The sequence below is a fragment of the Chiloscyllium plagiosum genome, unplaced genomic scaffold (genome assembly GCF_037043375.1).
Source record: "Chiloscyllium plagiosum isolate Xiang-an unplaced genomic scaffold, Cpla_swu_hap1 HiC_scaffold_46, whole genome shotgun sequence".
Classification (NCBI taxonomy): domain Eukaryota; kingdom Metazoa; phylum Chordata; class Chondrichthyes; order Orectolobiformes; family Hemiscylliidae; genus Chiloscyllium; species Chiloscyllium plagiosum.
The window spans coordinates 6,743,188-6,764,377 of record NW_028270184.1 but is presented as its reverse complement, the minus strand read 5'-3'; the positions used below and the strand labels follow the sequence as shown (position 1 = coordinate 6,764,377).

General features: G+C 41.3%; 1 protein-coding gene across 4 annotated transcripts in view; it reads right to left on the bottom strand.

The window, feature by feature from the left end:
• Positions 1–21,190, bottom strand: part of LOC122543854 (spectrin beta chain, non-erythrocytic 1-like) — a 300,189-nt gene that overhangs the window by 15,902 nt on the left and 263,097 nt on the right. For all 4 annotated transcript variants that reach the window (XM_043682689.2, XM_087983761.1, XM_043682692.2 and 1 more), the window contains 11 exons: positions 20,173–20,436; positions 19,256–19,480; positions 16,331–16,420; positions 12,961–13,239; positions 12,266–12,396; positions 11,560–11,764; positions 8,646–9,020; positions 5,165–5,409; positions 3,605–3,743; positions 3,168–3,252; positions 1,633–1,829 (listed from right to left, as the gene is read on the bottom strand). In XM_043682689.2, coding sequence (XP_043538624.2) covers positions 1,633–1,829; positions 3,168–3,252; positions 3,605–3,743; positions 5,165–5,409; positions 8,646–9,020; positions 11,560–11,764; positions 12,266–12,396; positions 12,961–13,239; positions 16,331–16,420; positions 19,256–19,480; positions 20,173–20,436 — 2,235 coding nt within the window. The remainder of the gene's footprint in view (positions 1–1,632; positions 1,830–3,167; positions 3,253–3,604; positions 3,744–5,164; positions 5,410–8,645; positions 9,021–11,559; positions 11,765–12,265; positions 12,397–12,960; positions 13,240–16,330; positions 16,421–19,255; positions 19,481–20,172; positions 20,437–21,190) is intronic.

Below are 21,190 nucleotides of genomic sequence, written 5' to 3'. Positions count from 1 at the left end.
GTTATGCTGGAAGTGAATGAATCATGAGTTAGGTCACAACGTGTGTACTGTGTGCAGTTCTCGTTACTTCATGACAGAAAGGATGCAATTGCCCCAGACAGGGCACAAAGGAGATTTTTGAGCATGTTGCTAGGATTGGAAAAATGCAGTTATGAAGCAAGATTGGATAGACTGAGGTTGTTTTCCTTGGAACAGAACTGACTGAAGGGACATTTAATTGAGATGCACAAAATTGTGAGGGGCCTGAATAAAGTGGATGGAAAGGGTCTGTTTATCTTTGCATAGAGGTCATTGACTAGGGGTCACAGATTTAAAATAACTGATAGAAAAGTAAGGAGAGATGAAGAATTTGTTTCTCACCCAGAGGGAGGTGTGAGTCTAGAATTCACTGTTGGGAAGAATAACAAAGGCAGAGGTATGTGACTCATTTAAGTAGTGCCTAGTGACGCACCTTGTGTTGTAATCTGCAAAGGTACGGTCCAAATGGTGCAAAGTGGGATTAGGCTGGGTGGCTTGTTTCTCGGCAAACACAATGGGCCAAGTGGACTTTGTGTGTGCTGTACACTTTCTATAATTCTATGGAAAGGGCACCAGTTCTTCACAAAAATATATTTGTCCAGCTATTTTCCATTGATTAAGAAACATGAAATAAAATAAATCACTACTACATATAACCATGTGTTATGGTGGCAGAATCAAATATAGGAAAAGCACAGTTTTCTTTACAATTACTGAGCAGCAGAGAGACTGGGTCCTGGAGTTGACCCCTTTAAGACAAGGTAGCTGACCTCTGACAAGGCAAAAAATGTTCTTTTAAAAATTTGTTCACAAGCTAAGTGTGTCACAGGCTAGGCCAGCATTTATTGCCCATCCCTAACTGTCCAGAGGGCAGTTGAGAGTCGACCACATTTCTGTGGATCTGGAGTCACATGTAGGCCAGACCAGGTAAAGATGGCAGTTTCCTTCCCTAAATGACATAGTGGACCAGATGGGCTTTTCCTGACCATCGACAATGGTTTTGTGGTCATCATTAGACAATCAGTCCCAGTCTTTTTTTTAAATAAATTCAAATTACACCATCTGCCATAGCAGAATTCAAATCCTGGTCCCGAGAACATGACCGGGTCCCTGGATTAACGTTCCAGCGATAATACTACTCGGCCAAAACTTCTGACAAGGCAAAAACTATACACAAAAGGCTGAAAATCTATGGTCTTAAAAGGGACTAAATCAACACAGGGTTCCCTATTCTGACTGACATCTAGTAACTATCTGCTTTGACGTGCACACACATGTAGATTTTTAAAATGGATAGGATGGTGTACACAGTTAAATAGTCTGCTGTCATTACTGGGCACTTCAGAGTGGATGTAGCAGAAAATATTACTCCTTCTAGGGGAGACCACAACTAGGGACCATAATCCAAGATAGTCACTAATAAATCCAACAAAGGACTTCAGGAGAAATTATTTCCGCATGATTATGGAAAGAATGTGGTACTTGCTACCACTAGTACAGATACGTTTGAGGGGAAGAATAGAGAGAAAGGAATAGAAGGATGTGCTGGTAGGTTGAGATAAAAGTGAGGTAGACGCTGGGGAGAAAATAAGAAGGAAATAGTGGGACACTCACTGTTGTCAGTTTCTCCAGGGCCAGGAAACGCTCTTCCCACGCAGCAGCTGACTTCTCAAATTCTTCGTGACGCTTGATCAGGTTCTCAGCATCATCTACGTTACTTCCTATGTCGGCTGCTCTGACATATGGCTCTTGAGTTGCCAGCCAGGCCTCAGCAACTGTTGCATCCCGACCAAACTGGAGAACCTCCATTACTGGGGATTGGGTGTGGATAGGGAAGGAGGAGGCATTAAACATTGAGAGAGAAAAGACAGTTTTACCAGCTCCAACTCATTCACTACAATCGTCAATAGGCTGAATAAAATACAATAAGATTTGCTTCAATTGGTCAGTGAATATGTGATTTACCCAAATATATGTTTTTTTAAAATTCATCTATGGGTTGAGGGCAGATCAGCATTTATTACCAATCCATAATTGCCCAAAGGGCAGTTTTAAGAGTCAACCACATTGCTGTGGGTCTGGAGTCACGTGTAGACCTGATCAGGTAAAGATGGCAGTTTCCTTCTCTAAAGGACATTAGTGAACCAGATGGGTTTTTCCAACAATCAACAATAGTTTTGTCGTCAATGTTAGACTCATTGTTCCAGATTTTATTTCTCTTGAGTTCAAATTCCACCCTCGGTCATGGCAGGATTCAAATCTGAATAATTATCCAGTGATAATATCACGAGGCAATTGCAGCCCCTGTTTGGAGATACACTTGGGAAAGGTACTGTATTTACTTAAAGTACAAAACGAATCATGTCTGAAGGTAATTAGCAAATGAACCAGAGGCAACATGAGAAAACATTTAAAAAAAGGCATGGCAATTTGTGATGATTTGGAGTGTGCTAAAAATTGTGATTGTAGTAGATTCATTGGTAGTCTTAAAAAGTAAAGTGGATAAATGCATGAAGGGAATAAACATTTCAAGGCTGTGGCAAAGATAGAGCAAACACAACTCATTCCAACGTTCAGCCAAAGTTGGTACAGACATAATGGGCCAAATGACCCTTGTCTTTGTCGTGTCAATTGATTTTAAAACTGAAAACTGTTGCTTCAACGTCCAAGCAACAGCACAGTGTCCCTGGGTGAAAGGATTCAATGAAGTCAGTTGGTGAAAGCCAGAGTGATGCACAATCATCAGCACAGTCCAGTGGGCTGAACTTTGTGTTTCTTGCCTTGTATTCTGCGGAAATCTATGAAATTGAAAAGAAAACTGGGAACAGTTTTATGTCCTCAACTGGAACTAAGCTGAGGCTATACTAACTTATTTCTCTCAGGGGTCTTATAGCCTGGAAACAGGGAAGACTTTCACATCTCATTCTGGATTAGTCTTGTTGACATCCTGCTCTCTCCCCAAAGGTAACAGGATAGTTTCATGCATAGTTTCTGGGTTTAGTTCAAGATTACAGGCATTTTTGCACTGTAGAATAATCGTTCTTCAATAAACACAACAGTGTACAGACTATGTGACAAGATATGTGTGTGTCAATCTGTGGCAGATATTTCCTACTGATGACTTCAAGTACATGGTTCAGTATTCTCACCCAGCTGCAACCAGTCTTCCTTTTCCTTCCATTTATTATTGATTTCTCTCCTCCTTTCCTGGAGCTGGGCCAACTTCTCTGCAATCTAACAGAACAGGAAAAAGAACCCTGAACAACGTTGTCTTGAACTCACAATGGTCATTTGCATTAAATTAATTTCTTTCTCTATGACCTTTAGTTTTCACACTGCAGTAGAAAAGAAATTGCTTCTTGCTTGAGGGAAGCAAATATTATTTTAAAGTTTGCGTTCATGATGTGTGCATTAATTCAGGCATGACTAACAGTAAGCAGTCTATTATCAGATATATCAGTACAGCCTCCAGGATTCTGTTATACTGTATAACTGTTGTCATTTGTTTCCATCGTAACTACACAAGTGGAATAATGATGAGAACAAAAATCAAAGAAATAAACACCCCAACCTTGGCAAACAGTACCTCGTCTGAAGCATAGTGGTTCTTGGCCAGAAGGGCATTGCCCATTTCAATGCTTGCAGTAAAGCTGTCATCCCGGGCATCAATTTCGGACTTGATCCCCTGATGATTCTTGATGGTCAGATCTGCTGAAGAAACATCCCTGCAACCGAACAGGTTAAAGATTCAGTTAGACAAAATAGGCATTGAGCCATCATTTTAACCACCGAAGGTGTTATCCCTAAAACAGAGGTGGTTATTCCTACTGACCTTGCCAGCAGGAGGGGAGGTACTCCCTGGTTTTGGTCTATCTTCAAACCATGGTAACTTCCATGATGACATTCATCCCATCCCCATTCCTTAACTGTAACTTTCTTGCTGCAACTTATATCTTGCAGATTGTCGATTGCCTTTCCCTTTCAAGGGCTCAACAGACCTTCACCTGCACATAAAAACTGGCTTTCACTGAATCCCAACAGCGTGGAAGCAGGCGATTCGACCCATCTAATCCACTCCAACTGTCTGAAGACTGTACCACCGAGACTTAACCCCTTACCGTATCCTTGTAATTTTTTACCATGGCCAATCCACCTAAACTGCACAATCCTGGACACTATGGACAATTGAGCATCGCCAATCCACCTAATCTGTACATCTTTGGACCATGGGAGGAAACCAGAGCACCCAGAAGAAACCCACACAGGCAAGGGGAGAATGCCACAAACTCTAGACAGACAGTCAAATGAAGGTGGAATAGAACCTGGGTACCTGGCAGTGTGAGGTCGCAATGCTAACCACTGAGCCACCATAATGCCTGGCTTTCTTCTTTTTTAGTGATTCATTTTCTCACAGGATAGCAAATGGAATTATCTCCATAGCTTTTTTAGCCCTATTGTGTCACAACCAACTAATGGCTGACTGCAGCACCTTCCGGGTTCATGTAATGCAAAAAAAGTCCTTGGTGAGTGAAAAACAGTGTTTTGATATCTCAGCTCATCGTTATTCAAATATTGCCAAGGTATCTTTTGCTTCCACCAACGTAGCTGGACAGGGCTTTCATTTTAATGATCATTGAAGAAAGGCAGCACTTTCTGAGTATCATATTGAGAGTGTCTGTTGACACCATGAGGTATTTTTCTGGGCTGGGGCTCAAAGCACAACAGTGTAGTCTTAAAAAAAGTTAAACCAAGGTGACCAAATTCATGTACAAAATTAAACTTAATGAAGAACTATTACTACATGGAGAGGCTGAGGTGAACAGCACAGATGCCTGGAAGGGGAAGCTCGACAAATATACGAGAAGACAGGAATAGATGGATATGCTGATCAGATGGGAGAAAGTGAGGACTGCAGATGCTGGAGGTCAGAGCCGAAAAATGTGTTGCTGGAAAAACGCAGCAGGTCAGGCAGCATCAAAGGAGCAAGAGAATCGCAAAACGTAGGCAACGGCACATGGGCCGAAAAGCCTGATTCTAATCTCACCAAATAAATCCCTTCTCTCACATTGGGAGCTCACAGCCTGATTTTCCAAAAGAAACTTAAGCTATGCACCCTTCCCTTGAATACAGCTGTTAGTAAGACTACCTCGGTTTCTCCTGGGTATCCATTTGTCTGTTGACGTCATCCATCCACAGCATCAGGGCCCGTACAAGATTAAAGAAGCGGAATTTTTCAACTGTGTCTGATAGAAGTTGTTTGCGTCCTTTGCTGGCATTAAGGAGGGCATTCCATGCCTCCACAACAGTATCCTCATGTCGCTGTATGTCCTCAGCCTTCTCGCCAGCATAGGCCGACCGCAGCCTGGCAGCATCATCTTGGACCTGCTTCACCTGTGTTATACAAAGAAACTAGTTACAGAGAAAACTACAGCAACAACTTGGTTATTAGCTTCAATGGGGGCAAAGACAGAAGTGTCTTGGTAATGTAAAAACCAAAAGAATGGCAGATGCTGTAAATCAGAAACAAAAACAGAAATTGCTGGAAAAGCTCAACAGATCTGGTAGCATCTGTGGAGAGAAATCAGAGTTAATATTTCGGGTTGAGTGACACTTCCTCAGAACTATTACGGTAATGTCACTGTCTAGTGATCCAGAGTCTCAGACTAATACCGGGGGCCTTTGGTTGAAATCCCACCACAGCTGCTGGGGAAATACAAACTCAATTAATAATTAATAAAACCTTAAAGCTAATCACCATGACAACGAGGATCAATTACCATAGACACCCATCTACATGTCCTTTAGGCAATGAAATTTGCAAACCTTACACAGTATGGCCTATATGTGACTTCAGATCCACAGCAATGTGGCTGACTCTTAAATGTCCTCTGAAGTGGTACAGTAAGTTACTTAGTTTAAGGACAATTAGGGATTGGCAACAAATATTATGCTTTCTAGTGATGCCCACATCCCATGAAAGAATATTTTTTTAAAAATCAATGTTTTGAAAACAGATCAGATTACAGAAGAGGAAGTGCTAGAGATCTTAGAAAATATAAAAGGTGGAAAATCTCCTGATCTAGTGTATCCCAGAATGTTGTGGGAAGTTGGGAAGGAAACTGCAGGGCCTCTTGCAGAAATATTTGTATCATCTAAATCATGGATGAAGTGCTGGGTGACTGAAGAGAGTGGCTAATATTGTGCCTTTGTTTAAAAAGGGATGTAAGAAGCCTGGGAACTATAGATGTGTAAGTCTGACTTTGGGGGTGGGTAAGTTGTTGGAAGCGATTCTGAAAAATAAGGCTTATTTGTATTTGGAGAGACAAGGAATGATTATGAATAGTCAGCATGGTTTTCAGTGAGGGAAATCGTGTCTCACAAACTTGATTGAGTTTTTTGAATAAGTAACCAAGAATATTGATGAAGGCAGAACAGTAGACTAATCTGTAAAGTTAGGTCACTAGATCAGATGAGATTCAGGGTGAACTTGCCAACTGGATACAGAATTAGCTTAACAGCAGAGGACACAGTGATGACAGAGGGCTGTTTTTCAACTGGAGGCCTGTGACTAGCAGTGTTCCACAGGATTGGTGCTGGGTCCACTTTTATTTATTATTTATATAAGTGATTTAGATGAGAATATGGAGAAGGCATAGTTAGCAAGTTTCAGGGTGACACCAAAATTGGTGGTATAGTGGATAGTAAAGAAGTTTGTCTAATATTACAAGAAATCTTGATGAATTGGGCTGAAGAGTGGCAGATGGAGTTTAATTTGGATTATGTGTGGTATTACATTTTGGTAAAACAAACAAGGGCTGAACTTGTACAATTAAAAGTAGGGTTTTGGGTAGTGTTATAGAATAGAGAGATTCTGGAGTACTGTGTCCAGTTTGGTCATCCTGTTAAAGGAAGGATATTATTAAGGTTCAGAAAAGATTTACCAGGATGTTGCTGCAAATGGAGGGTTTGAGTTATAAGGAGAGGCTGGATAGGCTGGAATATTTTTCAGTGAGTGTAGGAGGTTGTTGGGTGACCGTACAGAGGTTTATAAAAACATGAATGCTATAGAAAGGTGAAAAGCAGGTGCTTTTTCCCCTAGAGTGGGAGATTTCAAGACTATGGCACATACCTTGAAGGTAGAAGGAGAAAGATTTAAAAAAGACAAGGAATCATAGAGTCACAGAGATGTACAGCACAGAAAGAGATCCTTCGGTCCAACTCGTCCATGCTGAGCAGATACCCTAACCTAATTTAGTCCCATTTACCAGCACTTCGCCCATATCTCTACAAATCCTTCATATTCATATACCCATCCAGATGCCTTTTAAATGTTGTCATTGTATCAGCCTCCACCACTTCCTCTGGCAGCTCATTCCATACATGCGCCATTCTCTGTGTGAAAAAGTTGCCCCTTAGGTCCCTTTTAAACCTTTCCCCTCTCACCCTAAAACTATGCCCTCTAGGTCTGGACTCCCCCACCCCAGCGAAAAGACCTTGGCTATTTACCCTATCCATGTCCCTCATGATTTTATAAACCTCTGTAAGGTCCCCTCAGCCTCCGACGCTCCAGGGAAAATAGTCCCAGCCTATTTAGCATCTCCCTGTAGCTCAAATCCTCCAACCTTGGCAACATCCTCATAAATATTTTCTGAACCCTTTCAGGTTTCACAACATCTTTCCGATAGGAAGGAAACCAGAATTGCATACAATATTCCAAAATTGTCCTGCACAGCCGCAACATGACATTTCAATTTCTATACTCAATGCTCTGTCCAATAAAGGAAAGCATACCAAATACCTTCTTCACTATCCTACTATCTGCTACTCCACTTTCAAGGAACTAAGCACCTGCACTCTTTGTTCAGCAACGATCTCCAGGACCTTCCCATTAAGTGAATAAGTCCTGCTCTGATTTGCTTTTCCAAAATACAGCACCTCACATTTATCTAAATTAAGCTCCATCTGCCACTCCTCGGCCCCTTGGCCCAACTGATCAAGGTCTTCTTATACTCTGAAGTAACCTTCTTCGCTATTGACTACACCTCCAATTTTGGTGTCATCTACAAACTTACTAACTATACTTCCTATGTTCACATCCAAAACTTTTTTTTTCCAGTGTGGTTCATGTGTGCAATGAACTTCCAGAGGAGGTGGTGGCTGCAGGTACAGTTACAACATTTAACAGACATTTAGGTAAGTACGGGAATAAGAAATGTTCGGAGGGATATGGGCTAAGCACAGGCAGATGAGATTCGTTTAATTTGGGATTATCGTTGGCATGGACTGGTTGAACCAAAGTGTCCATGCTGTACGACTCAATGAATAAAAACAGTTTGCAATGAAGGAATAAAGGTTACAAGAGAAGTTGCTTAAGACATCCTTCAATATGCCATCATAATTACATAATCCTTTTCTTTTTCACCCTTGTAAAATCTGTGGAAATAGAACTTTTTAAAAGTATCAAACTGACAGAGAGATAGCTTGTACTTGAAAAGAAAAAACATTATTATACTGAAAAAAGGAACGATAAAGAAGAACAAAAGTGAGAATAAAGCAGGCAAGACAGGAAGGAAGGAGAGGCAAAAAACAACAAAGTCATGAAAAGAGCAAGCATTTTCTGCACTTACCTGTGTGCTTAGCGCCTGTATGTCATGTTCATATGTAGTGTGCATCCGATGCATTCTCTCTACTGTCTTTAGGTCACGACCAACTTCCTCAGGCAGCTGTTTTTCTTTCTCTTGAATGCGGTCAAGCGTCTCCCTAGCATCATGGTAGAAGCTATGCAGCTCGTACGAAGCAGCCAACATCTGCGTCCGGGTGTCAATGAGCTCCAGCAGGTCAGCCCAGGCCTCGTTCAATCCATCCTTCCACTCAGCAATGGTGGCATTCTCAGAATGACCCAAGTCAATCTGCTCATCAGCCATGTGATTCACAGAGTCCACACGCTCTTGTCCAATGTTACTGGTATCCCGAGCAAACTCACGAAATTTATCTCGCAACATCTGTATGAAGAATGGCAGAACATAAGAAATAGGAGCAAGAGGAAGCCAATGAACAGGATCATGACTGTTGCTAGATTTCTTAAAAAACAATCTCAATCTTCTAACCTACCAACAGATTTTCCTATTTTTAATGCCTTAATTTTTGATTGGATACTTTCCTTGACTGCCTTGTCAATCGAGGTGCCTCATCATTTTCACTAATTCCCTACTGCTCTGACATTTGTCTTAATTTATCTTCCCACCAGTTTTAGGCAACTTTTTTTCGGCCACCTCTACAATTGCCCTTATTTAGCTTGAGGTCACTGGTTTGAGACCAGAGTTAGTCTTCCTCAAACTGAATTTTAAATTTTACCACATTGTGATTGCTAGCCCCTAGAGGATCTTTAATTACAAGATCTCCCATTAATTCTATTCCATGGCCTATAACTAGATCTAAAATAGCCTGTTCCCAAGTAGGTTAAATTCGTCTTCCATGCCCATCTGATTGTTCATTCAATAAAAAGATTAAAATTACCCATGTCAATTATAGTGCCCCCCTTCAATAACTCCACTTTTTCTCAGTTTACACTTTGTCCTAAGTGAGGCAACTCTATAGAGGCCCACAGATAAGTCACTTCCCTTGCTATTCCTTATTTCCATCTAAATTGATTTCACATCACAATCTGTTGCACCTTTATCACTTCTCAGCACCAAGCTGATCTTCTTTCATTCCTTCATGGGACGTGGGCATTCTGGCTGGCCAGTGTTTATTGTTCGTCCCTAGTTACTCTTGATAAGGTGGTGGTGAACTACCTTCTTGAACTGCTGCAGTCCATGTGCTGCAGGTAGACCTACAATGCCATTTGAAGGGAGATCCAGGGCTGTGACCCAGCAACACTGAAGGAATGGTTGATATATTTCCAAGTCAGAATGGTGAATGGCCCAGAGAGGAACTTGCAAGAGGTAGCATTCCCTTGTATTTGCTGTCCTTGTCTTTCTAGATGGAAATGGTTGTGCTGTCTGAGGACTTTTGGTTAATTTCTGCAGTGCATCTTGTCGATTACATACACTGCTGCTACTGAGCATCGGTGGTAGAGGGAGTTGATGCTTATATGGTGCTAATGAAGTGTGCATCTTTGATCTGGATGGTGTTAAGCTTCTTGAGTACACTCATCCAGGTGAATGGTGAGTATTCCATCACACTCCTGGCGTGTGCTTTGTAGGTGGTGAACAGGCTTTGGGAGGCAGGAGGTGAGTTACTCACCACAGTATTCCTAGGTTCTGACCTGCTCTTACAGCCACTGTATTTACATGGTGAATCAAATTGAGTTTCTACTTAATGGTCACCTGTATGTTCCTTTTTTTCTAACATTACCCAGCATTTTGTTCCTTTTAGCCTATTCTTCTGAAACCTTGAATACTCTTGAATATTGAGTTCCCAGTCTTGATCACCCTGTAACCAAATCTCTGTAATATCTTTAAAGTGATATGAATTTATTTTTGTTATGTCAATCCATTTATCTTGCTACAAATGTTGTGTGTTTTCAAATTAAGAGCCTTAAGTGTTGACATTTTACCATCATTATTTACTTAGGTTCTAATTCCTGCTGCATATGTGTTCTATCCCTTACTGTCACATGTTCATTATTGCTCACCTCTTCACTAGCCTGAAGCTAGTTTCTTTTTGATTTATTAAATTTCCCTTCAACTGAATTCTCTCCCTCGCAAATTAGTATAAAGCCCAATTATTATTATCTCTCGGTCAACATCCCACGTATGGATATACTAGCTGCCGATACCAGTAAATAAACAACTCTACATGTGAACAAGATTTCTCTGCTATGTTAGCTGAGGCTTTTAAGAAATTAAAGGCTACGGGGTGAGTGCGGGTAAATGGAGTTGAAATACCCATCAGCCACGATTGAATGGCGGAATGGACTCGATAGGTCTAATGGCCTTATTTCCACTCCTATGTCATATGGTCTTGTGATGTTCATCCATTTACGTATTTATGAACGTTGCATAGAAACTCAATGAAAGGATTCCACTTTGTCCACTGAGTATGCACAAGCCAGAAGATTTGAAGTTTTCCTAAGCTAGAAAAGTAGTGAAAGGATCACAAATAGTCTTACTGCTTCTGACATTTAGAAGAGGAATAAAAATCAATCAGGTTTCTGACTCTTTCCATAATCCAATAGGCATTTCCAGCACAGTAGATGTGAGATGAGGACAACTGGGCATAACAGAGATGCCTTTTATGGTTGCACATTACACCAAGTGGACTACTGATATCTGTGTGCGGTACGATGAAGAATGGATGCGTTTTGAAATTTAGGAGCAAGATGTCGAGGAGAAGTTGGAAAAACATCAGATTATGCTACTGTGATTCTGCAATCTTGTAAAATAAGTGTCAAGAGGAAACTTTGTAAAACGTAAGTTATCTCAAGTCAATCCTAACCACTATTTTAAGCTAAACCACAACAGCAAGGGAAGGGGTCACAGGAAAACTGTCCTTCCATAACTAGCAAGAGGGGAAAAATAAAGGCACCCTATTACTCACAGTGACATGTTCATAATCCTGGCCTAGCTCATGGGAACCAGCCACAATCTCCCGTTCTGCAATCCACTGCTCGAGGTCATCTACCTCCCGTTTGAGTTGGCAGAGCCGTAAACCCTCCTGTAGCTTTTCCCGTCTCTCCTCTGCCAGGTCTTTCAATCCAGCGTACAACTTATCCACCTGCGACTGTCTTAGAGTAATCCGGTCGCTGTACAATCCACAAAAAAAAATTAGGGAAAGAACTATAGCTGTGTTTCAAGAATTTCAAGGACAGAGGAGAAAGAATAATGGCTGAGCTTCAATTTATCAGAGGTTTAGAATTCCCAAGGACTCCAGCCAGATAACACAAAACCCAACTTTACCATTTGAAAGAAGCCAGCTTAGGGGCACTCTGGAGCCTCTCATCTCAGTTGTTTTTTTTACCCCAATTGTGAGAATTGTTAGGGGTCCCAACAGAGACCCCTAATAATACCAGTGAAGAGCTTGTGCTCTGAACCTGCAGATCAAAGGGTACATAAGCCTCTAGGACTCCATCCTGAAGGCAACACCACCACTATCACCCTCCCCTCATAGAGAGGGAAAAAGATACAGGCTAATATTCAACAGCATGCTGACAGCTTTTGACCATTTGTAGCAGGACTTCTAGTGTACACCAGCACCTAACTGGAAACACCTTAGGGAGTGCCTATTCCATAATGTTGACACTGACCTCTCAGGATGAGTGCCGGTTACTAGATTCCTGCTCAGGTTGGAGAGTTGGTGAATTGTCTGCGCATAATCCTCCAGTGATTGCTCTACCACCTGGTGCTTCTTTACCATTGCCATTGCACTCTGTTCATCCTTTTCAGACATAACAACATAGTGAAAGAGAGTTAAATAGTTCACAAATCCAACACCATTGTAAAACAGAAAACTGAGTGCACGATATGCTATTTTGTATGAAAGCTGAAACAGAAAGGAGATTGCAAAACTAATACAAACATTTAGAATATACCATAGCTTAACTGCTGGGGTTCATTAAATAATCTAATATTTTCAGGGGGACTTTCAGACACCATCACCACTATCCACTCCAAACCTAACACCCATTATCCGACCCATATTTAGACACAAGATTTTCAATTTAGTTGTTAGCAGGGAAAGCCATTCAATTTTGCTATCACCAGTGTATTTTCACGCTGGTCTAAAGTTAAGACCTCAGCTCCTTTAAACAGACCCATTTCAGAACACTACCTGTGGGCGACATAATGGAGAAGCAGAGAAGGGAACTTGATTTTGCTGGTTTCCATGGAGGTTAGAAACTTTACTTATAAAAAGAAAATTCAGACATGGTTCTTTTTTATTGCAAATTGCTCTGCCTAAACTTTCCTCCATCTCTTAACCAATATGATACTTATTTAGTACCTTGGCCCTCTCTTCTGACATCATATGAAGTTCCTGCTCCCCCATCCATGCCTCAGCTTCAGCTGCATCAAAATAGAACTGCTGAGCATTCTGTGACTCCTCCAGGCGGGCACTGCGTTTGTCTGTCTCCTCGATTAATGCCTTCCACACCTCCTGTAGGTCTCCCAGGCGGGCTCGCAGCACCTCAGAATCTATGCGCCCTGCTTTGGCCATTGTCTCCCCACGGTCTGCAATATCATCAATTCGAGGCTGGTGACCCTGAATCTCCTTCTGTAGGGTCTAAGGATCAAAGTTGAATGTTTTAAAAAATACTTTGCTTAATTGAGTCTTTATCTCATAATTATCTTAACCATATATATTCATGGATAGATATCACATCACTATGTTAAAACAATATTCTGAATGACTAACTTCATTCTTACCAACTGAGTAGCAGCAACAGTGTACTGAAAATATCATAGTAGCTCAGTTTTCGACCTTGATGTTGTTAACTCTTGCTAGTTCTAATGCAAAACTTGCCACATTGTTGTTCAGAGCTTATATAAGAGTTTGATTTTCTTCCTGCTTATTATATTCAAGTTATGATCCTTATTACATTTCAATCTAACCAAGAGAAGGACCAAATCTGACAATAAGCAATAAGACATTTTTTGTTTTCTTTTGTATTCATTTTGGGACATGGGAGTCACTGGCAAGATGACATTCATCGATGGCTTTTTGTTTTAAAATCTGAAAGCTGCCATTTCATGTGGGGAAGGTACTGCAGAGATAAGGAGTTCCAGGAGCATGAGCCAGCTACAATAAAGGAATGCCAATCGATGTCTCAAATGAGGATGTAACTTACAGGGGAACCTGGATTTGATTCATGCAACTACTGCCCTATTCCTTCAAAATATTGGAAGTTTCAAGTTTTGGAGATGTTGTCAAAAGATTCCATGGTGACTTGCTGCTGTGCATTCTGTAAACACTACACCACGGTAGAGAGTGGACAATTAAGGCAGATAACAGAATACCTGAGTTAGAAAGTTGTTCAACACATTATTGCTTTTCTACAATTCCTACATTTACCCATGTACCTATCATAGGAGTTGAAATGGTAGCTGCTTAATAGCTACTACACTATCAGCAGACACGCAGAAGTTTGGCGATGATCTTTATGTCCTCACTGTCCATTGGAGTAGTACTAGATGATTGGAGGGTGGCAAATATTATTCCCTTGCTCAAGAAAGGGAATAGGGATAATCCTGGGAATTACAGACCTGCCAGTTTAATGTCGATGGTGGGATTTATGATTATTTTGAAAAGCATAGTTTAATTAGAGATAGTCAGCATGGCTTTGTGAGGGACAAGTCATGCCTCACAAGCCTTATGAATTCTTTGAGGATGTGACAAAACACATTGATGAGGGTAGAGCACTGGATATGGTGTATTTTGATTTTAGCAAGGCGTCTGATAAGGTTCCCCATGGTAGGCTCATTCAGAAAGTGAGGAGGCATGGGATACAGGGAAATTTGGCTGTGTGGATATAGAATTGGCTGGCCCATAGAAGTCAGAGAGGGGTAGCAGATGGAAAGTATTCAGCCTGGAGCTCAGTGACTAGTGGTGTTCCACAGGGATCTGTTCTGGGACCACTGCTCCTTGTGATTTTTATAAATGACTTCGATGAAGAAGTGGAAGGATGGGTTAGTAAATTTGCCAATGACACGAAGATTGGTGGAGTAATGCATAGTGTGGAGGACTGTGATAGGTTGCAACAGGAGATTGACAGGATGCAGAGCTGGGCAAATAAGTGGCAATGAAGTTCAACCTGGAAAAGTACAAAGTGATTCATTTTGGAAGGTTGAATTTGAATGTAGATTACAAGGTTAAAGGCAGGACTCTTGGCGGTGTGGAGGGACAGAGGGATCGTGGAGTCTACATCCATAGATCCCTCAAAGTTGCCACCCAAGTTGATAGGGTTGTTAAGAAGGCATATACTGTGTTGGCTTTCATTAGCAGGGGGATTGAATTTAAGAGCCGCGAGGTTATGCTGCAGCTCTATAAAGCTCTGGTTAGACTACACTTGAAATATTGTGTTCAGTTCTGCTCGCCTCACAGGAAGAATGTGGAAGCTTTAGAGAGTGTGCAGAGGAGATTTACCAGGATGCTGCCTGGACTGGAGGGCATGTCTTATAAAGAAAGTTTGAGCTGAGAACGTGTATAGGATATAAGCAGGCAGGAAAGAGTTACGTTCTGAGTTTTGTGAAACGAGATTCAGCTGAGCATGACTCAGATCAGATAAGCATCTACAGTTAACAATGTGGTGCTGAAGGCAAGGATAATGGGTTAACAAGGTGGAAAAGCATTAATTAAGTACAGCATTTAACAATATGAGGTAGCATTCAGTATGTAACATCACCTAATAAGGTGAAAAGTATTCATTATGTGAAGCTCGTTATTAATTGTGTAACAGCAGATGACTTTACTATTGACACTCATTGATTGTAACCGTCATCCAATCAATATGCATGTTGCCTTAGCTGGATGCTCCTCCCTGTAAAATGACTATATAGCTCAGTGAAAAACTGCTCTTCCAGAGAAACTGAGAACTCATGTCCCTGTGCAGATGGGTGATCATTCTCACTCCTACCAGGGCCTGGAATAAAGATGAAGGAGGTAAAACAACAGTGTCTCTGAGTGTTTTGCTTCGACTGGGGGGAGGGGGAGCGAACAGGACAACAGAGGAAGCAGGGCAAAGGACGCCGAGAGGTGTACAAGTTGATGAGAAGCCTAGATAGAGTGGACAGTCAGAGATTTTTTTCCCAGGATGGAAATGGCTATCATGAGGGGTCATAATTTTAAGATGACGCACATGGATGATAGTAAAATGAAGAGTATATTGGTTAGTTTGATCTTAGAGAAGGATAAAAGGTCGGCACGATATCAAGGGACGAAGGGCCTGTACTATTCTGGACTGTTCTACGTTTCCCAAAGAAGAAGAGTGAATGACTGAATCTGCATCTTGCAATACTCTTGATATCAGTCTCTCATTATTAGTTAATGTAAATCACACTTGCTCTGTCCTCGTGAACAAGTTCTAACATTCTGACTGGCTGATGCAACAGAAAAGTAGAATAGCTTAGACATTTAATTCTGACTAATAGCAAGGTGAGAATAATTGTAATCTGAATGCTTCACTGAGCAAAGATAGTACAGTAGGGTTTCTATCTAACAGCTGGTCAAACGGTTCCAAGACAAGACACATTACAGCTAGTATTTGACACTCTATTAGTCCAAAACACATGAATAGAAGCAGCTGTTTAGAGACTCTTTTAGCACCCTGTCAAAACATATGTACAATTAGATGGCCCATATCTAGTTCTCATCTTACCTGGTTCTTTTTAATGAGTAGCTGCACAGTTGGCAGGTTGTTGCCATGATCTGTTGAGGTTGCCAGTGGCATCCGTTCATTTATCCACAGCTAGAGATAGAGATAGAGAGAGAAAGAGAGAGATAGAGAAACTAAATCAGAACAATAAATGTTGGGTTAACTTTTCTTTGAACTGACAAGATTCTAAATCTTTTAAAAAACAGAAAATGTCTCATTTTCCATGCTTTTATGTAAAGGGCCGTTGCAGTAACATTAGTAGTGAAACAAATTAATCTCTCCCATTGTGTCCACATATAGATGCTTCACTTGTAACCAAGAAGGTTCTAGGATCAATCCCTTGGTTTAGTGATCTCAACAGCTTGCTTTAGGCCTTTGAGTAAGACCATAATGGGCTTAAACCTTGACTGTGGTATTTGAATACCCAATTCAAAGTAATACTCCTGATGCAGTACCCCGGCAATGCCCAAAGTGCCATCTTCCAAACTGAATTAAAACAAAGAACTGTGGATGCTAGAGATCTGAAACACACAAAAACAGAAATTGCTGGAGAAACTCAGAACTAGACTGGACGCAAAATAATTAACCCTAATATCTCTTCACAGATGCTGCCAGACCTGCTGAGTTGCTCAAGCAATTTCTTTTTCTGTGTGCTCCAAATTAGATATTTGCCATTCCTTGTGGTCATAGAAAAAACTTCCTGCAAAGATATTTCCCTGGATTATTAGCTAAAATTTCCTACCCAACTAACATTAAGAAAAAAAGACTTCACTGGTAATTTGTTATATTTATTGCTGTTTTAAGGGTGGTATATCACAAAGCTGCTGCAGGGTTTACCTAAATATCAACAGTGACTTAATTTCAGAAACAATTCACTGAGACATTCTGCAGTGCTACATCAAAGCAAAATTTTCTTTGTTAACTATTCTCAGTTTATTTGGTAGTAACTGCTCTCAGCCATCCTAGGATTGAAAGAGGAAAGAAGTGATTTGTGATTCACTGCTGATTGATTATCCATTCATTCCTGGTGAAGGTATAGATGCATGGCTGACAACAGTGTTAGGTTCCTCTGTAATGCCTTTCAGGATTGAATAGATATTTGTACTCAGGTGAAGAATTGCCAACTGGATGAGGATTGAGACTGCAACTTAGTTGGGGCAGAATTACTTCTCGTGTATGTTTTGGATTACCTGGGTGCAACGGAGAGGGGAAATATTGAGCAGGGAGAAGTGATAATCTAAAAAGGTCTGTAACAAAACTCGTAGTTTGTATCTAAAAAGACTTAAATTATTCATTGGGATGAAACCACGAGTTGAGTTTTGAAAGACTGAATAGCAGCAGTTCGTAAAAAAACTTTTAAAATGGCTGAACATTTGTATGGTTGTACCCTAAAATACTGAGTCATGGTGTTTAGCACAACCCATCAGAGACAATCAGCACAGAGGAATGTGAAGGACTTAGCTCCTGACCTACTCACAAAACATCCAGACAGCACCTGCATATTGAAACGTTTGTGGAACAAGCCAGTATTAGAGATAATCGTTTTGAACAAGTGACCTTGGCTAAATCGATAATTCTCTAGCCATGATGTCTAAATTATTGATCAATTTATGCCGAGGTTTGGTTAACTGATCAGTTGATGAGAAGGAATCATGTGATTAGCTAAGTACACCTCTTTTGTGTATTAGGTAACTGTTTCCCTCTACGATAGGAGAGCAGAAACAGAAGAGATGCAGAAGAAGGAAGATCCTGAGTGGGTGCTGCCTTTCTTTCTCTCAATCCTGGAAGCTTGAACACTGCCTGTTAATTGACAACCTACCCGCCATGAGCAGGATCCAATAAGTTCTGACTCCAGAAGACAAAAGAAATATCATCCACCAATGGCCCATTTCCCTCCAAATATTTCTTATTCATGTACTGATCCAAATGTCTTTTAAACATTATAGCTGTACCCACATCCACCACTTCCTCTGGACGTTCATTTTACACACGAACCACTCTCTGTGTAAAAAAAATTGCCCGTCTTTTTAAAATCTTTCTTCTCTCAGCTTAAAAACAGGTCCCCTAGTCGTGAAATCCCCCATCCGAGGGAAAATACACCTGCCATTCACCTTATCTATAGCCCTCATTATTTCATAAACCTCTATAAGATCAAACCTCAACCACCTACACTCCAGTGAAGGAAGTCCCAGCCAATCCAGCCTGTCCTTATAATGCAAACCCTCAATTCCCAGCAACATCCTAGTAAATCTATTCTGAACCCTTTCTAGCTTAATAATATCCTTCCCTAACAGGGAGACCAGAACTGGATCCTGTACTCCAGAAGAGGCCTCACCAATGCCCTGCATAACCTCAACATCCTAACTCCTATACTCAAAGGTCAAACAAGGAGTGGAAGAAGAGGGAAGCCATTCTACCCCTTCTCATGGCAACAGAAGCCCACTAATTGTAAATTAATAATGGAAAATTAAACAGGGCCATGACCATTCAGTTTTTGTCTGCACACTACTCGAAGCACAGAAACATCAAGAAATCTGCCTAATTCTTTCGGACATGTAGTGATTAGATTACATTACAGTGTGGAAACAGGCCATTCGGCCCAACAAGTCCACACTGACCCACCGAAGCGCAACCCACCCATACCCCTACATTTACCCCTTACCTAACACTACGGGCAATTTAGCATGGCCAATTCACCTGGCCTGCACATCTTTGGGCTGTGGGAGGAAACCGGAGCACCGGAGAAAACCCATGCAGACACGGGGAGAATGTGCAAACTCCACACAGTTGGTCGCCTGAGGCGGGAATTGAACCCGGGTCTCTGGCGCTGTGATACAACAGTGCTAACCACTGTGCGGCCCACCAAAGTGAGAAGAACGTACAAGTAGAAATTGCCTGCTAAAGATAAATATTAAGAAGGGAACTTACAACTTCATCCTCCAAATCCCTGTTGAATTGATGGCCCTCTTTGGATGCCATGAGATTCCTCCTTCTTTCTTCAATAGGTTTTAGTAGCTCCTGGAATCGTTCCTCTACCCTCTTTCGTTTGGAATCTACCTCTACAATGTTAGTATCCTCTTGTCCAAGTGCCTGTGCTTGAAGCTTCAACTCTTCGACTTCCTTCTGTCGGACTTTCATCTGATTCTCCAGCATCTTCAAGACACAAGGGGAATGGGGCACCAAATTAACAATTCAGGATCAAAAAACAAAGCACAGCAATATTTTTTCCCTAGCTCCGGATATGTTAAGCCGGAATAACTGAGTATAATTCTGAAGCTAATAAATAAGTCAAGAGACATTTCTGGATAGCCGGTTTAGGATGAAAATGGTGGGGTTATACTCAGAGAAAGTCCGGTGATTATTTGTAACTAATGCTCTTGACAAATTGTTCATGGACATAATTAATTAATCAAAATGGCTACATCTCTTAGCTCAGTGCTAGCAAGTTGCTAAACGTTCAAAGAGTTAGTTAAGCATTGTCCTTTCAAACTATAACATAACTTCTTAAAAAATTATTAAATATTTTGCAATCATCAAGGAACATCTGATCACTTTTGACATTTTACGATTCAGCTCAGTGAAGCGGTCAGATTTAACTTCTTCAAATGCCTTCCTCCAGTGACAAATACAAGTTTTAGCTTGAGATTCACAAAGTGAGCAGAAGGAACGTTTCACAGCTCTGTAGCTGTAGAATTCATGTTCAGTGTTCGCAGGTGAGGCAGGAACGACAACAATTTTGGTGAATGAAGGGAATGAGGGATATACATTACGTGGAGAGTAAATGGACTGCTGAAAAACTGAATGGACAGTTTCCATGTTTAGTCTGCATTGTGCAGCACCCATACCTGCTGCTTTTTCAGAAGGATGCTGACACTTGTCAGATCTTTGCCGTGATCATCAGACTGCAGTTGAGCATCCAGATTATTGAGCCAGGTGTCCAGGTCTGCACAGCTCTGTGTGAATAACTCAGTGCGGTTCGCATCAAAAAGACACTGTGCTTTAGTCTTGGTGGTGGATTCCAGATCATCCCAGAGCCTGTGCAGGTATTTGAGTTTCTCCTCCACAATGGGTTCAGTATCTGGCTTCTCAGATATCAACTGCTTCCCATCCTGCACAACAAGGTAGATTAATTAATAAAGAATGTCTGTTAGTTGTTTTAATTACAGAATCATATATTAACTACATGTGGGGGATTTGGCCTATCATGTCCACACTGACCCTGCAAACAGCATTCCACCCAGACCCACCCTCTACCCCATCCTTGTAACCCTGCATTTCCCACAGCTAATTCACTTAGCCTGTACATGCCTGGACATTATGAGCAATTTAGCACGGCCAATCTGCCTAACATGCACATATTTAGACTGAAGTATCAAGAGGAAACCCATACAGACATGGGGAGAATGTGCAAACTCTACACAGTTGCCAGAGGGTGGAATTGAACTGGTACTGTGAGGCAGCAGTTCTAACCACGGAGCCATATTGCCACCCTATGATTGACTTGTAGTTCAGATACTCGCAGGCTCCAAGTCAACTGTTTGGACATGTTGTAACACTCCATCATCCTGTGAATGACTAAAAAAACGGCACTGACCTTCTTGAGAGCAATTAGGGATGGGCAACAAATACTGGCCTTGTCAGTAACAATCCACCCCATGAAAGAATTTTAAAAAAACACGAGCAAAGTGAAAACATCCAGAGCTCTCACTCTTGAGAATGCAATCGTGTCTCCTGCTGGAACTACATTAAGGCTGTGGATGAGATCCAGCTCGACGTTAATGCCACTTGCCACGCACTACAAAGAGTTTCACACAATTACACAGGACTTTGCCCCAGGCAAACTGTAAGTGTGCCTTGACAAGA